This window comes from Engraulis encrasicolus, chromosome 8 (assembly GCF_034702125.1).
Source record: "Engraulis encrasicolus isolate BLACKSEA-1 chromosome 8, IST_EnEncr_1.0, whole genome shotgun sequence".
NCBI classification, from domain to species: Eukaryota; Metazoa; Chordata; class Actinopteri; order Clupeiformes; family Engraulidae; genus Engraulis; species Engraulis encrasicolus.
Window position 1 is genome coordinate 3,331,328 of NC_085864.1, and position 15,000 is coordinate 3,346,327.

Here is a 15,000-nt window from a genome sequence, read left to right on the forward strand (position 1 = left end):
TACAAAGCATTTGCACAAATAGGCAAAAACCTTCATCCACAATAAAACAAAATAACTAAATAGCATCTGAATGGAGTCCCACTTTAGTGTAAACTGTGGGGCTGGTGAGGAATATAATGTCAGATCCTGTGCCAACGTGTATGTCAGGTGCTGTACTTGTGTTTTCATCAACTGTCTGCCCCTGTGGCGTTTGGCCCATCTGTTAGATTTGTGTTTCTGAATGGGGGCTCTACAACCACCAGGGGTGTGGGGGAGCCCTAGGGGGGGCGTTGAAAAGGATGCAACTGAAAGGGGGTGGAGGTTAGTTGCCATTGGGCCCATTAGTTTATTTTTATTTTTTTAATACCAGGGGGGATGTCAGTAGGCTTATGATAAGGTCAAGGGGGTGTTGGGAGGAGGTCCAAGGGGTGTTTATTCAAAAGAGGTTGAGAACCACTGTCCATCCATCTATCAACCAATCCTCCAGTAGGGGCAGATCTAGCTATTTTGGGGCCCTAGGCGAGATACAAACATGGGGCCCTCAAAAGTCATTCTTTAAACACATCACGAATTGGCCTGGAAGGAATGAGGGTGCTATTTTAGTGTTTTGTCTCATATAATATCTTTGATTACTTTACATAAGTGACAAATTAAGATCAGGCCTTCTTTGTGTATTTATTGCGGCTGGTGTGACAGTTGGGGGGGACCTGTGAAGGTCAGATTGTGTCGGGGCCCTAGGCAATTGCCTAGGTTTGCCTATTGTAAAGTCCGCCTCTGTCCTTTGGAGAACGGTTTACTGTTCACCTTGTTGGGACAATGTGAGATGGTGACAGGAAGTGAGTGCGAGAAAGAGAGAGAGAGATGGGGGAGGATTGGGAAATGACCTCGGGTCAGAGTGGAACCTGGCTCCCTGGCATAACACTACGGTGCCTTAGCTGTTTGAGATATTGGCCAAGGCCAGCTGATGCTGATTCTAATAGTACAGTAATATATCTTTGACCTTGACTTTTGACCTTAACCCGTTGTAGACCAGCGCCTGTGATCTGGACAAAAGATGGTGGGGACCTTCCTGACATGGATCGCATGATAGTGGAAGGCAAAGAGCTGATCATCACGTCACTGAATCAGACCGACAACGGCACATACCGCTGCGAAGCCAGCAACTCGCTCGGGACGGACATTGCAGAGTATAAGCTGTTTGTATATGGTGAGTTGGACCTAAACCATTACTCATTGGCTCTGGCTCTTATGAGCTATACAGTAACAAAAATAGAAGCGTAACTGCCACTGTTTAACCCCCATATCACTGTCAAGTGCCTTTGAGTATACATAAAAAGCTGTTTTCAGGCCGACCAAAATGGTGCTGCCCAGACGGAGCAGATATGTATAAGACTTACAAAATTGTCCATATGCTGTATACAATTCTTATATGTCACATAGGCCTACTATAAATGTGGCCCATTCCTCATTTTCACCATGTACAAGTAATTAAAAGTTAATGCCCCGATTCTTAGGGAAGATTTTATAAAACTTCTATAGGCTTTTACGTTTTTTATGTCCTTTTCATGAGGATGGTGCCTACCATTGCTGATTCCCACACCAGTTACTCTGACTGGGGACTAGAGTGAATAGTGGGCATAACGCATGGAGCCTGGATGAGGCCTACTGACATGATTTTTCCAGTCACATCATGAATCACCAACGTTCCGATTCCCGAACTGTTCAGTCATTAGTGTGAACACGTCAATCGTAAAGATTCGAGATTGACTTGTTGCAGGCACCAACATGGTTCTCTGTCGGTCTGAACACACCTTACAAGAACTAAGTGGGGAGGAAGGGTGAAGGGGTGGGGTGGGTTGTTCAAAGCCATGATGTTTCCCTGTTCTATTCCATCCATCCATACCCTGTTGGAATTGAAGCATGTTCTCACAACCTCCTGTACACATAGTATATATAATACACACTACATACTATACTGTATACACTATAAGCCTCAGTGAAGAGCCTTCATCACCTGCAACAGCTTCAGGCCTACTTTTGCTTTTCTTATTTGGTTTTCCCCGGCAACATACTGAAAAAAGTGTGCCAAGGATGCAGGATTTAGAAGGGGGAGCTGGGGAGTGAGGGATTTGTGTGTATGTACTATGTCTGGGCGGGGGTGGATATGGGTAATACTATATAGGAGTTGATCCCCAGACATTGGGAACATGAACAGTGGAGGCAGCGCGAGGAGTACGCAGGAGGATAGAGGAGCGAAGACGGGGAAAATATAGAGTTAAAAAAAGACATAATTAAAGCCTTACCCATGCACAGCGGAAGAAGAACAAGGCGTAGACAGAAAAGAGGGGAAAAAAGACCACATATAGCATTTGTCAAGTTAAAATTGGAAAGGCGGGCGGGCGGTGCGTTATGAGAGAGAGAGAGACATGGACTATATGCAGGGCTACGCTAGATTCATGGGGCTGGCATGCTTCTGTCGGGTCAGACTGTAGGCGCCCAGGAGGAGGGAGGAGACTGCTGGGACACAGAGAGGGAATTAGTTAAGTCTCCTGAGGAATGATGCACCCACTCCTACTCCTCCGGAGCAGCAGGATACCAACGCTCCTGCACAGTACGCAGTACGTGTGTGTGTGCATCTGTGAGCGTGTGTGTGTGCATCTGTGAGTGTGTGTGTATGCGTGCGTGCGTGCATGCGCGAGTGCACTTTTATATGTGCGTGCGTGCTTGTGTGCGTACATGTGTTCAGACCGCTGTTATAGAAGTTTTTCAGCCCTTATCTTGTTTGAGGCTTTGTTCGATCCTGTTTGGCGGTGTATTTTGATGCCCGCCGAGTTAACCCCAGCCGTCTGTCTTACACCCAGCTTCAGCGATGCTATATAGCCTGCTCCAAACACAGACACAGGTCAAGCTGTTACAAGCCGCCAGCAGAAATACCGTAGCAGACTGATGAGACAGGTAGCTCAATCGTGCTCCAGAAAACTGAGAGCTTCAACATCAACTCGGTCCAATAAAAAACATGTAATGAAAGCCAAGTAGAGAAACAATATGATGGTGTTACAGCGCATTTTTCGTTGAGAGAGAGAGAGGGTTAACAAGTGTCTAACAAGTTGAGCAGGTGTCTAACAAGCTGAACAGGACCCTTCACCCCTCCCCCTCTAGTGAGTCTAGTTTTATGGTTGCCGGTGTTGCAGAGTGAAGTGCACTTATTGAATGAGAACCACAGATGTGCACTGATTGGCCCCAAGATTTGTTTGTAGGAATTTCAATATTTTACTTCCGAGACTTATGCTGCCTATGTGTGAATTTGATCATTTTTTTATGAATACTGACCAGAGTGTGTTTTTTCAATTATGTTTTTTTCATTTTCTATTTAACCATGTCCCATTGAGTCCAATACAGAACAAATACAAAGGATACAAAGGCAGGACAAAATTAACAAGACACTAGAGACAAAATCAAACTACTGTCCAAATCACATTAAAAACAATTGTGAAATATGTGATGAAACATGTGGCATACATTCATGAAAAAAATTGCAGCATACATTATGACAATGATCAACTAAAAAATAACACACATGCTACCTTTCAGCTTAAGAATCAACACAATTTCCAGTATAGTGAACATTAAGAAGACAGAAATAAACAAAACATCAAGGCAGATATAGGGTAATTACAAATGTTCTAATTCTGCTGCATGCTCTTGACCTGCAGTCTACAGTATTGTCCAATCAGGAGGCTTCAAAACAAACCGACCGCCTCACCTACCTACCTACAGTACAAGTCATTACCGCACGTGTGCACAGAATATCAACACCAGGTAGGCGGTGCAGGCCTCCTGCAACCGCACACGCTGGCTAAGTCAGCATGCGTAATATGGCTCGCAGTGTCTTTAATTAGTGAAATTAATACGGCTACAAATGAACAGTAATGAAATGACTCTCACGCTGCAACCGCTTGGATGCACAAAAAATGCAAATGCTCGGTAGGCGGCCCCTGGGGGGGGTGGGGGTCTTGATTTGCATGCCCTGATTGGCTCTCTGCTGTGTTGTTGACACTGATTAACATTTCATACAGCGGATCTCCAAAAAGCATCTCAATGTCGGTTTGCTGAAGCAGCACTTAATAGAGCTTGTTATTCTGTGAAAGGGAAGCTACTCCAGTACACTTTCAAAGATCTGAAAATGCATCTCAACGCTGGTTGGGAAGCAGCAGCATGTACTGTAAGATAGTTTGCTATTCTCTGAGGGTCTGATATTCTGTGAAGTAAATCTACTACTGTGCTCTTTCACAGATCTCCAAAATGCATCTCAATGTCGGTTTGCAATAGCAGCAGCACAAAGTAAAGGTTGTTGTTGGTGTTGTTACTACTGGCTGATATTTTTATTGGGGCAGCTGTGGCATAGTGGTTAGGGAGTTGGTCTTGCAATCTGGGGGGTTGTAGATTGGAATCACACCTGACCTGGGCCTAAACCCTCCATCCATGCCTGAAGTTCCCTTGAGCAAGGCACCTAACCCCATCCTGGTCCCAAATTCCCAAATTTGAGTTGTATCCACACACTTAATCAAGGTTGTTGTTCTGTTATGTGAAGTGAAACTACACATATACAGTGCACTTTCACAGATTCACAAATGAATCTCAACATTGGTTAGTAATTCAAGGCAGTTATTCTTTGAAGTGAGGGTATACAGTATGCTTTCCCAGATCTCCCAAAGGTTGTAGCAGCTCACTTAATAAAGGCTGTTATGCTGTGAGGCTGCAGTATTCTTTCACATATCTCACGAAGCATCTTGAACTTTCATTTACAGCAGTGCACACTTCAAAAATGCAGTTATTCTATGAAGTGAAAATATAGCATACACTTTCATAGATCTGAAAATCCATTTCAATGTTGTTTGTATCAGCAGCACTCTTAATAAAGGTTATTCTGTGAAATGGAGTTACATCCAGTATACAACAGGCCAAGGTCTATGCTTTTGCTAATCTTTCCAGAGCATCTTAAATGAGTTACATGCAGCACAATTAATAAAAGGTTATTACTCAGTAAAGAAGCTGGCAGACAGATATGCCAAACCATCTCATGGTAGGGTAGTCGCAGCAGCACACTATTATTCTCTGAAGTGATGTCACTGTATTCTTTCACAGATCATCCAAAGCATATCAAATACATTAGCAGTCCACAAGCTACCGTTCCATACTGATGGGAAACCTGGATTCATTAGTTTACAATCCAGTGCTGCTCCAAAATTATCTGGTTTTACTTGTTCACATGATTGCCTGTTTGAATGATCACCTTGAATTGGACTTGTAAAAGGACATATGGAATAGGAATGCACATATGTGGCACTGGATGCAACCAATGAATCCACGTTGCCCATCACTGCCTGTTGTAGAAGTAAAGAAAAGGTGTTATGCTAGTCCTTAAAGATGCACTGTGTGATATTTATATAACAGTTTCTTTCCAGAATTCATGCTGCCCATTCATAAATGTTACCTTTTTCACAAATACTTAACACCAGCATAAAATTCCAAGTATTTATTATGACTGGGAAAATCAAATTTTCATACATGAAAAGGTGGACCTGTCCGCCATTTGGAATTTCCAGAAATAGACAATTTTAGTCGCAAAATGTACTGTACTTTTGTCATACTAGTAAATATTAGTTTATTATGTAGTAAATATTCAGGAAAAGATCAAATTTGGCAATAGGCCGCAGTTTCAGTGAGCGGCATATTTGCAATACCTACTGAGATCTCAAGCAGCGCTTCATCATTAGGTGTCAGGAGGGGAGTTAATAAAGGCTGATACAGTTCTCTTTCACATATCTTCTGGAAATCACAAATTTTCTTTTTCCTCTTCTCCCAGTCCTCAATTTAAAGAAATCTATACATTTGTCCATTTGGTTGACACCATAAAATAATGCAGATTGTTTTTTTCTTTCATTTATGTGATGTGTTTTTCCTAAAGGAATTTCTGCCTCGGATCTGAAAATAATATCTGCATCTCTGTAGCACTGTACCGTACATTGACTTAATGCAATGGAGGTAGACGAGATATATGAGGGAGGTCGACAGTGGAGAAAAAAAAAGAATGAAAAAGTACCTCGTTATCAGTGACAGTAATTCAGCTCAAATGTCTGACTGTAGCAAAGTGATATTTATCAGCCGTTGGTTGAAGCCATGAAACTTGGCTCAGGAATGAACCTAATTCGCTAATGACACCAGTGCTAAGAAGCAATAAATGTCATTTGAAGTCACACAGTCTCGATTTATCACCATTTGCAATATTAATACCGATTTATGAACGTCGTAGCCCCATTCCTAAAGGTGCACGCTGGGGGATTGGTGGAAGAAGACACTCCACAATCTCTCTCTCTCTCTCTCTCTCTCTCTCTCTCTCTCTCCCTCAGACACACACAGACACAGACACAGACACAGACACAGACACAGACACAGACACAGACACAGACACAGACACACACACACAGACACACACACACACACACACACACACACACACACACACACACTCACACACACACACACACACACACACACACACACACACACACACACACACACACACACACACACACACACACACACACACACACACATTTGGAAAGGAAGATAAATAGTAGCGCTGTGATAAAAGCAGCCCGTCTCGACCAGGGGATTAGCCAGTGACAAATGGACAGCTAATGTGTGAATTTGCCACGTCGAGCCCTTGACATCACCTGACATTCCGGCAGAGGGTCATCACTCAGGAGACTATTGGCTGAGGGAGGGAGCCAATCAGCAGTCATAATTAAGCAGGTCATCAAAGCAATGTATCATGCAGCAACATGATACATGACTCAACAGGGGGTATTTGGGGTTTATGGCCGGCATGGTGGACCTGGTGGGTTGCAGGTTTAAAACCTGTTTGTCTGGAGATTCTCATTCACTCAGGTAATGTTATCCAAAAGGAGTTGGAGCTGACAACCTCAGATTTTTTTTCGCACACCTCTGCTGGCTAAGACCGAACCGTTGTGTGAAATGGTCAGTGTATATGGAACTTTTAATTACTGGATTTTTTCTGATTAGTTAGTGGAGCTTGTAAACAGGTTTTAAACAGCTTGAAAAAACTGTTCTTGTTAGAATGCGAAAAATGTTGGATCACCTGAAGTTTTGGATCACCTGCATTGCCATCTGAAGCTGATGTGCCCAAATAACCACAGTTCAATCTGGCGAAGTGCAATGCAATGTAATGTCACATGACCGCCATCATGAACTGTGATTGGCTCATGCATCATGGCTAGACAATACATGGGTTCGCCGTGTTTACAAACACAATGTTGTGAGGAGGGGCAAGACACTGGCAGCCAACCACGTGAGTAAATTTTTTGACCGACAGCGGTTTCCAACAATCAGAGGTTAAGTTGTGCGCAGCTAGTTTTGCGCAGTCAAGGGAAAACAAAAATGTAGAACCCATGTATAGCAAACGTGTAATCAGTGTCCCAAGATTTTTATCCCAGGCTTATTTTGGAGGGAAACACATGCTTTCTCATGCAATCTCTGTGAATAAGCCTCTGCATCGGCCATTGCATTACTATAGCAGAGATGAAAATCAGTCGCACCATGTGGTCTCCCAAGCATATAGGCCTTCTGTATCTCTGTTTAAGGCAAATACATCATATCTAAAGGGGCTCAGATATAGAGACTGCTTGTCAGTGCTATTTATTTTGTTAGAGATACGCTCACTGACAGCCATGACACTCTCTGCTATCAAAACAATGCAAACCATAGCCTACATTCCCTTCTTTTTTTATCATCGTCAGTACTCTGTAGAGATTCACTCCCTCTGATGTGTCCCAGTGATGTCTGGTAACAAAGCAAAACAAATCATAGCCTTCATTCTGTTTTAATCATCAACAGTAGGCCTTGTCCTGTCTTCAGATTGAATATTTCTTTATGACTCTTGCCTTCGGTGGCAGGTGCAAAGCGACCTTGCTTAGTTTCATGTTTGCTTTTTTGTCTGAGGTGTGTGTGTGTGTGTGTGTGTGTGTGTGTGTGTGTGCGTGCGTGCGTGCGTGCGTGCGTGCGTGCGTGCGTGCGTGCGTGCGTGCGTGCGTGCGGGTGGGTGAGAGAGAGAGAGAGAGAGAGAGAGAGAGAGAGAGAGAGAGAGAGAGAGAGAGAGAGAGAGAGAGAGAGAGAGACTTTGTGTGTGTGTGCGTGTGTGCGTGCATGCATATGTGTGTGTGCCCGTGCATGCAGACGTGTGTGTGTTTACCTGTTTATGTATGTGTGAGTGTGTGTATCACACTGTTTTCTTGGGATTCTAGTTTGCGTTTCCTCGCCTCCTCTCCTTATTCATTTACAGTCATGTCTGCTCTGCACATAGTCACCCTCTCCTCTCATGCAGGCGAGCCAGCTCAGCTCCGTTCCACTCAGCGACAGCGACAGCCATTGGCATTACCAGGGGTACACAATTAGTTCTTTTGGTTTTGCCTTCACACTTGAATTCGCCAGCGCTACAAATTACAGATTATAATTTCCATAAAGTAGCATAGCATGCTGCTGTGAAAACTAATGAGTCAAAAAATATCTGGCATGTAGTACTTTTGGTTTTTTATGTGTTTTTTGTGTTTTTTTTCTGTGAGCAGTTGTTTTTTTGTTTTTCGTTGCTGTTATTTCTGTGCATAGGAGCATAGCCATTAGTCCCAAGTTAATAAAAATGTCTAAGAGTGCTCTACAACTCTTTTCATAAGCAGGAGTCATTTCACAATGCAACACACACCGTTTTGCAAAACGTATGTGAATGCCTAATGTTTCACACCATGAATGTAGTCTTTTGATGAGGTATTGTCAATGTATTGATGACATAGTACGTGCTCTGACCCAGGTCAGCAAATTGCACGGAAGCATTTATTTAATGGCCCGTGCAAAAGGCCTTTTTATGGTGACTCACAAACGAACAGTAGTTAAGAAGGATTAGAGAGGCCATATAAAGAAGCACAACAAATGCTGGAGGCCGGTCAATATGAAGTGAACTCCACCATTTGCATAATCACTAGCCGGGTCTAGCCATGGTCACGGTCATAGGCGCGTGTCAGGGAAGTCGAAATCTCCCCATGCGATTGTTCAAACAAGCTCGCAAAGGGAAAAAAATTGAAAAGAAAAGAAAAAAGATAGAAAGACGGGAAAAAAAATCCATGAGAGCTCCCATGAAGCACCGCTGCTCGACCCTGCTGGAGAAGCGGGGAAAAAATAAAATAAAAAATAAATAACTAAATAAATAAAAGAAAAGATGAAACAGACCTTAGAGCTGCCATGAAACAGACAGGCGGAATGTGAAACTTTGGACCAAATAGCTTTAAACTGCTGAGTTTCGCATTTCAAATCCCAGGCCTTATTTAAAGACCTAATTATGTATCTGTAATCAATTTCTCAACGTGGAAAGCAAGGGCGAAGGAGGAATATATGCCGCTCAAGAAAGCGATCAAAACAGCTCTTCCCTTTGAAGTCAGAGTTAAGGGAAGCTTCCTAATACGCAACCCCTTTGACTAATGAAGGGAGTTCAGGAGTCAACGGCAGCAAAGCAAGACTCTTTCCTGTAGTAAGGAGAAAAAGAAAGAAAGAAAGAAAGAAGAAGAAGACGAAAGGGCAGAAGTAGAAGAAGAAGAAGAAGAAGAAGAAGAAGAAGAAGAAGAAGAAGAAGAAGAAGAAGAAGAAAATCAGAGAAGGCAGAGAAACAGGGGGAGGAGTAAAAGTGAGCAAGAAAAACACATCGCAGCGTTTCCGTAAACTGGCGGCTTATTTTTCTCCTTCTTCTCTTCCTCTTCCTGCTGCCTGGCGGTCGGAGAGGGTTCCTGAAGATGTTGATGTAGTAAAAAGGAAGGTTGGCTGCCTGGCTGGCTGGCTGGATGACTGGCTGGGCTCAGGCAGGCAGGATAATCACATGCAACTGTTGGAGCATATTGCCAGGGCCTGGGGGAACGCTGCCTGCCTGCAGCATACACCATGAGGGTGATGGTATCTGTGTTGTTCTGTTTGAACTTTTCAGGAATGATGGAGAGGAAGAGATGTAGCGTTTGGGGTGGGGGCTGGTGTGTGGTGATGGTAGGGTGGTAGGTGTGTGTGTGTGTGTGTGTGTGTGTGTGTGTGTGTGTGTGTGTGTGTGTGTGTGTGTGTGTGTGTGTGTGTGTGTGTGTGTGTGTGTGTGTGTGTGTGTGTGTGTGTGTGTGTGTGTGTGTGTGTGTGTGTGTGCGTGCGTGCGTATGTATACTATACACTATTCACAAAATCTTCTGCTGTTCAGAGGGAAACTGTTGCTGTCTCACTGTTCAGGTAGAAAGGCATGAACTATATGCTCCATTATCTGTTGGGTGAATGTTGTTAACACATACCTACATCTGAGCCAAATTACTCTGTCTGATACAATCTTTTTTGCTTTCCTTTGGGGTTTTGTTGTTGTTGTTTTGTCAGCTGCGTACTTGGTTCTGTATGTGTAATAAATATTCTCTAACAATCCTGTAGACATTTATAAAATTATTTATGGAAACACCACTGTGTAATTTATTGCACGACTTCTTCAAATTTAACTGGAGCTGGGTTTTTTGTTTTCTTTTATATGGAAACTTGATGCCCATTAGTAGTCCTACAGTGTGCCAAAGTTACAGAGAGGGAGTTGTTAAAGAGTGCTGCTCTTATTAACTATGAGGCTTCAATGGAACTTCAGAGATGATTCTCCTTCTCTGACTAAGAAGGAACTTTCAACTTCTACACTGTGTAAACAACACATCCCCAGCTGAATATCACACACAGACACCCACACCCACTGTTGCAGAATAGCCCATGGCTTAATAGTCTGTATTGGCATATCCAACTTTTTTGTGCTTTGACATTGTTCTAGAGCATGTAAAACTCTACTCATTTTTTACTGTTTAGAGTCTTTGTTTTTGTTTGATGAAGTCTGTCCATACTGTGGTCGTGACTGTTTCATATCGTCTTCCCTTTTGTTGCCCTCTCCCTTACCTCAACACCCTACTTCCTCCTTCCTTCCTCCTTCCTCCTTCCTCCTTCCTCCTTCCTCCTTCCTCCTTCCTACTTCCTCCTTCCTCTTCCGCTCGCATCCATGGCAACAGCTAAAGACTTACCAGGTGCCACAACAGGTAAATATTGCCTCATGAACCCCCATTAACGCGTCTGTTTGTTCGTTCCTTCGTCCGTTATCTCGCTCGTTTTTTGTTTTGTTTTGTTTTTTTCAATGTTTGGAGAGTCTCACTGTCTTGCATGGCACAAGCGCACTGTCTTCTGGATGCCTATAAATCCACGCCTCAGTTGCCCCATCTCTCCCGGCTCAATTGGAGGCAGTGCAAACTTTCACCCACCACACCCTACTCCAAGGAAGCGGACAGAAGAGGGACAAAGGGGTCAGTTGTCCCAGGGCAAGGGACAGGGGAGGCCCGGAATTGGGTTATTATTACATTGTATGCATTGGGTGGGGGTGAGGACTTTCAGATGACTTTGCCCTGGGCCCAGTAAACGCTGTCCCGCCCGACACCCCCACTCAACCACCCCCTCTCCACCTCCCTACATGGGGGGTTGGGGGAGTTCAGCCTCTTCTGCATCACTGCTCCCAGACTCCCCAACCACATTTTAATTGGAGACATGAGCAGAAAGGGGGGAGAGAGAGAGAGAGAGAGAGAGAGAGAGAGAGAGAGAGAGAGAGAGAGAGAGAGAGAGAGAGAGAGAGAGAGAGAGAGAGAGAAACAAGTCGAAAAAGAAAAATGTCAGGAGTCAGCTACCACTTAAGAAGAGGCTGAGTGGGGTAAGGCCGAAAAATAATATATATAAAAAAACTTAACAAAACAAACCCACAAAAGTGGTGGGTGGGTCGAAGGTTTGTCAAAGCCAAAATTGAAGCCAAACTCTTGATCATGACAAATAGCAGTTCAATATGTGCGTTGTGGGCTGTGATGAATTTTCATTATCTGTGGGAAATATATTGTGAGCTGCCATTGGTCGTCCTATTGAAAAAAGGCCCACTTATGCAAGGACGTAAACAAAGTTGTCATAAATCACAGTTTGAGGCTTCTGAAGAAGTTTACAGAGATTTGCTTAAGGAATTAAAACTCATTTTTCACCCAGTGGGTGGGGAGCGGGTGTCAGCGTGGTGTGCGTGTGTGTGCGTGTGTGTGTGTGTGTGTGTGTGTGTGTGTGTGTGTGTGTGTGTGTGTGTGTGTGTGTGTGTGTGTGTGTGTGTGTGTGTGTGTGTGTGTGTGTGTGTGTGTGTGTGTGTGTGTGTGTTGTGGGGTGAGAGATGGGATGGGAGGGAGTGAATTGCTGGGGCGGGAGAGAAGAATGGGCCAGCCTCGCTGACTGACCATGTGAAGCATGATATCGACTGCATGGCAGTGTCTGCAGAGTTGAATGATAAAGTTTGCTATGTCTCATTAGTTTGGTTATTAAATCACTCTTGTCTTGCGCAGTATTTGTTCAGAGTGCACCGCTTATGGCTGGCAGCCATATTTGTTTAACGATAGTCATTTGGCTCTCCCATAGGACATTTTTCCTCCCCCTCCCGTAGGAATTGTTTCTCTTTTTTTCACCTCCTCCCCGATAATTAGTGGTTGGTAATTTGCGTGTGTGTTTTTTTAATTATTTAATGTAATTATAAGTATCGGCCCACATCATTCCCCACAGAGTTGTGTGAGAAGGAAACTAGCTTGAAGTTTGAGAGGCAACGAGAGAGAGAGAGAGAGAGAGAGAGAGAGAGAGAGAGAGAGAGAGAGAGAGAGAGAGAGAGAGAGAGAGAGAGAGAGAGAGAGAGAGAGAGAGAGAGAGAGAGAAGGAGAGAGAAGGAGAGAGGAGCACAATACTATATGGGACCTTTACTTTTTGCTGAAGTGCAGCATGTCCTGAAAGGCCCCGAACTCTTCAGTCACATCTTGCTTTGCTTGTGTCACCAGGGATGTAGTGCAATAATGTTAATAGGGAATTAGAATAAAGTTCTAGAACGTATCTATCAACCGTCTCTGGCTAAATTATGAATTTGATGATTGTGGTGAAGTACCTGTTTTGGTGCTACCAGATGTTTAAAACAGACACTCAAAACTTTTCTGAAAGGTTTCCATGCATTTGAATGGCCTATGAAGAGCATATTGTACTTGTACATGTACACTGCAGATGGGCCCAGTAGAGATGATTTTAATATGTTACTATGTTTGCTATATCAATTGTATCCAAGGTTGAATACATTGAATTATGCATACATATAAATGGATAAACTATGTTTAGTGGGATTTCTTAAAAATCGTTCTGAACTTTTAGAGATGGGTGAACTGTGTTTACTTACATAAATGTTTACCCCCCACTACATCCCTGTGTGACTCACATCACCCCTAACATCGCTCTGCTCTCTGGCTACCGCTGATGTAGGCTTAAGACGTAGCCTAACCTTCTAACACTACTTATTCCCTGGGGGAGAAGGGGGGCTACTGGGTAATGGGTAGTGATCGGTGATGGGAAACCTGAATTCAGAAGCTATGCTCCAGTGTGCCACATGTTCCAAAATTCCAGGTGTTACCTGTCCAATTGGGACATTTAGACAGGTACCGTAAAACCAGGTAATCTGGCTCTGGTTTGTAGCTTCTGAAACCGGTAGTGGGTAGTGATAGCGGGTGGGACAGCACGTATAGTATTGCTAAAAATCTGCTTTGCTAACATCCGCCCGATGCCAGGATTCCTTAGTAAAGAGGTGGAGAGTTACTCCCCCCAAGCTGAAGCGTGGGCCTCCAGGGTACCAAACGTGTCTTCGCAGGGCCACTGACAGTGTTGGCTGGGCCTAGGACAAAGTCACCTGAAAGAGTCCCCTTCCACCAAACAATGTAATGAGAAACCTATTCTGGGGCCTGCCCAGCACCCTCTCCATGGGCCCTGGACAATTGACTCTACTGTGCCCCCTGTTAGCTTCCCTGTGTCCTCCAAAAGGCTATGCCAATGAGCCTGACTTTTCAGTATACAAAGCACACGTCTGGTACCCCGGAAGCACGGAATCGAAACTGGGCAGGGCAACTTATCCACTTTACTACAATCCCTCGAACACAGATTGTTATTATCAGGGAGAGGGAAGGAGGGAGGGGTGGGTTGGGGTGATACTAGTGGATGGAACAGCATGACAGCCTTGCAAGAAACTGCTTCACGCTGTGGTTTTATTTTATTTATTTTTTTGCACACATTGCTGGCTGGCGGTGGCATGTTTGAACCCAATTATCTGTGCTAATTACAAAACAGGTGCACTTGTATGGCATGGCTTTGGCTTTCTTTGTTTATGTTGAAGGTAAAAAAAAAACAGGAAACCTCAGCATAAAACACCACTAGTATAAATTAGAGATCGATATAACTTGTAACTTATTGCACCAGTGATTTCTCTATATTGCACCAGTGATATTATTATTTATTGATATACCTACTGAATGGATGATGTCTGCACTCTCTACACACATGCTACAATCATCTTAACCTTTAAAGACATATCGTCATACCAGTAGGATAGGAATGGACGAACAATTACAGTTCTATAGAATTCTGAGGTCCGTACCATTTAATTCAGAGTTTTAGAATCTTGCATTGTTGCAGCCAGGGCACATTCTTATTTGTATAGAATGCTCAAAACCCTATCTTTTCACAGGATAATGAAGTAGGACTTAATTAGAAGCCCAGGGGTGGATGGTTGAGCAACACGGTGTGAGACAGCTCAGTATGCTATTTCACCAACACATAACCACAAACATAGCTACCTCCCACACCTTGCAGTGCAGCATGTCAACACGGACGCGTCTTGCCCATATATCCAGACAGCCTAGTCCTCTTTCTAAAGGTGTCAAGGACAGGACTCAGGGCCCAAAGCTGCACGCAAAAAGGGAAGAAATCACACTCGCCCAGAGTCTCCGAGGAGGCAATCACCGTGCCCAGATAGGCGAGGGTTGTAAATAATAGAGTGGAAATTTGCACACAACGTCTAGAGCAGCGCCATAA

General features: G+C 43.8%; 1 protein-coding gene across 3 annotated transcripts in view; it reads left to right on the forward strand.

Moving 5' to 3' along the window:
• cadm2b (cell adhesion molecule 2b) overlaps nucleotides 1–15,000 on the forward strand; it is a 345,952-nt gene that overhangs the window by 323,227 nt on the left and 7,725 nt on the right. For 2 of the 3 annotated variants that reach the window (XM_063204812.1, XM_063204811.1), the window contains exons 8-9: nucleotides 1,008–1,186; nucleotides 11,106–11,132. In XM_063204812.1, coding sequence (XP_063060882.1) covers nucleotides 1,008–1,186; nucleotides 11,106–11,132 — 206 coding nt within the window. The remainder of the gene's footprint in view (nucleotides 1–1,007; nucleotides 1,187–11,105; nucleotides 11,133–15,000) is intronic. The other variant, XM_063204813.1, reaches the window with a different exon arrangement.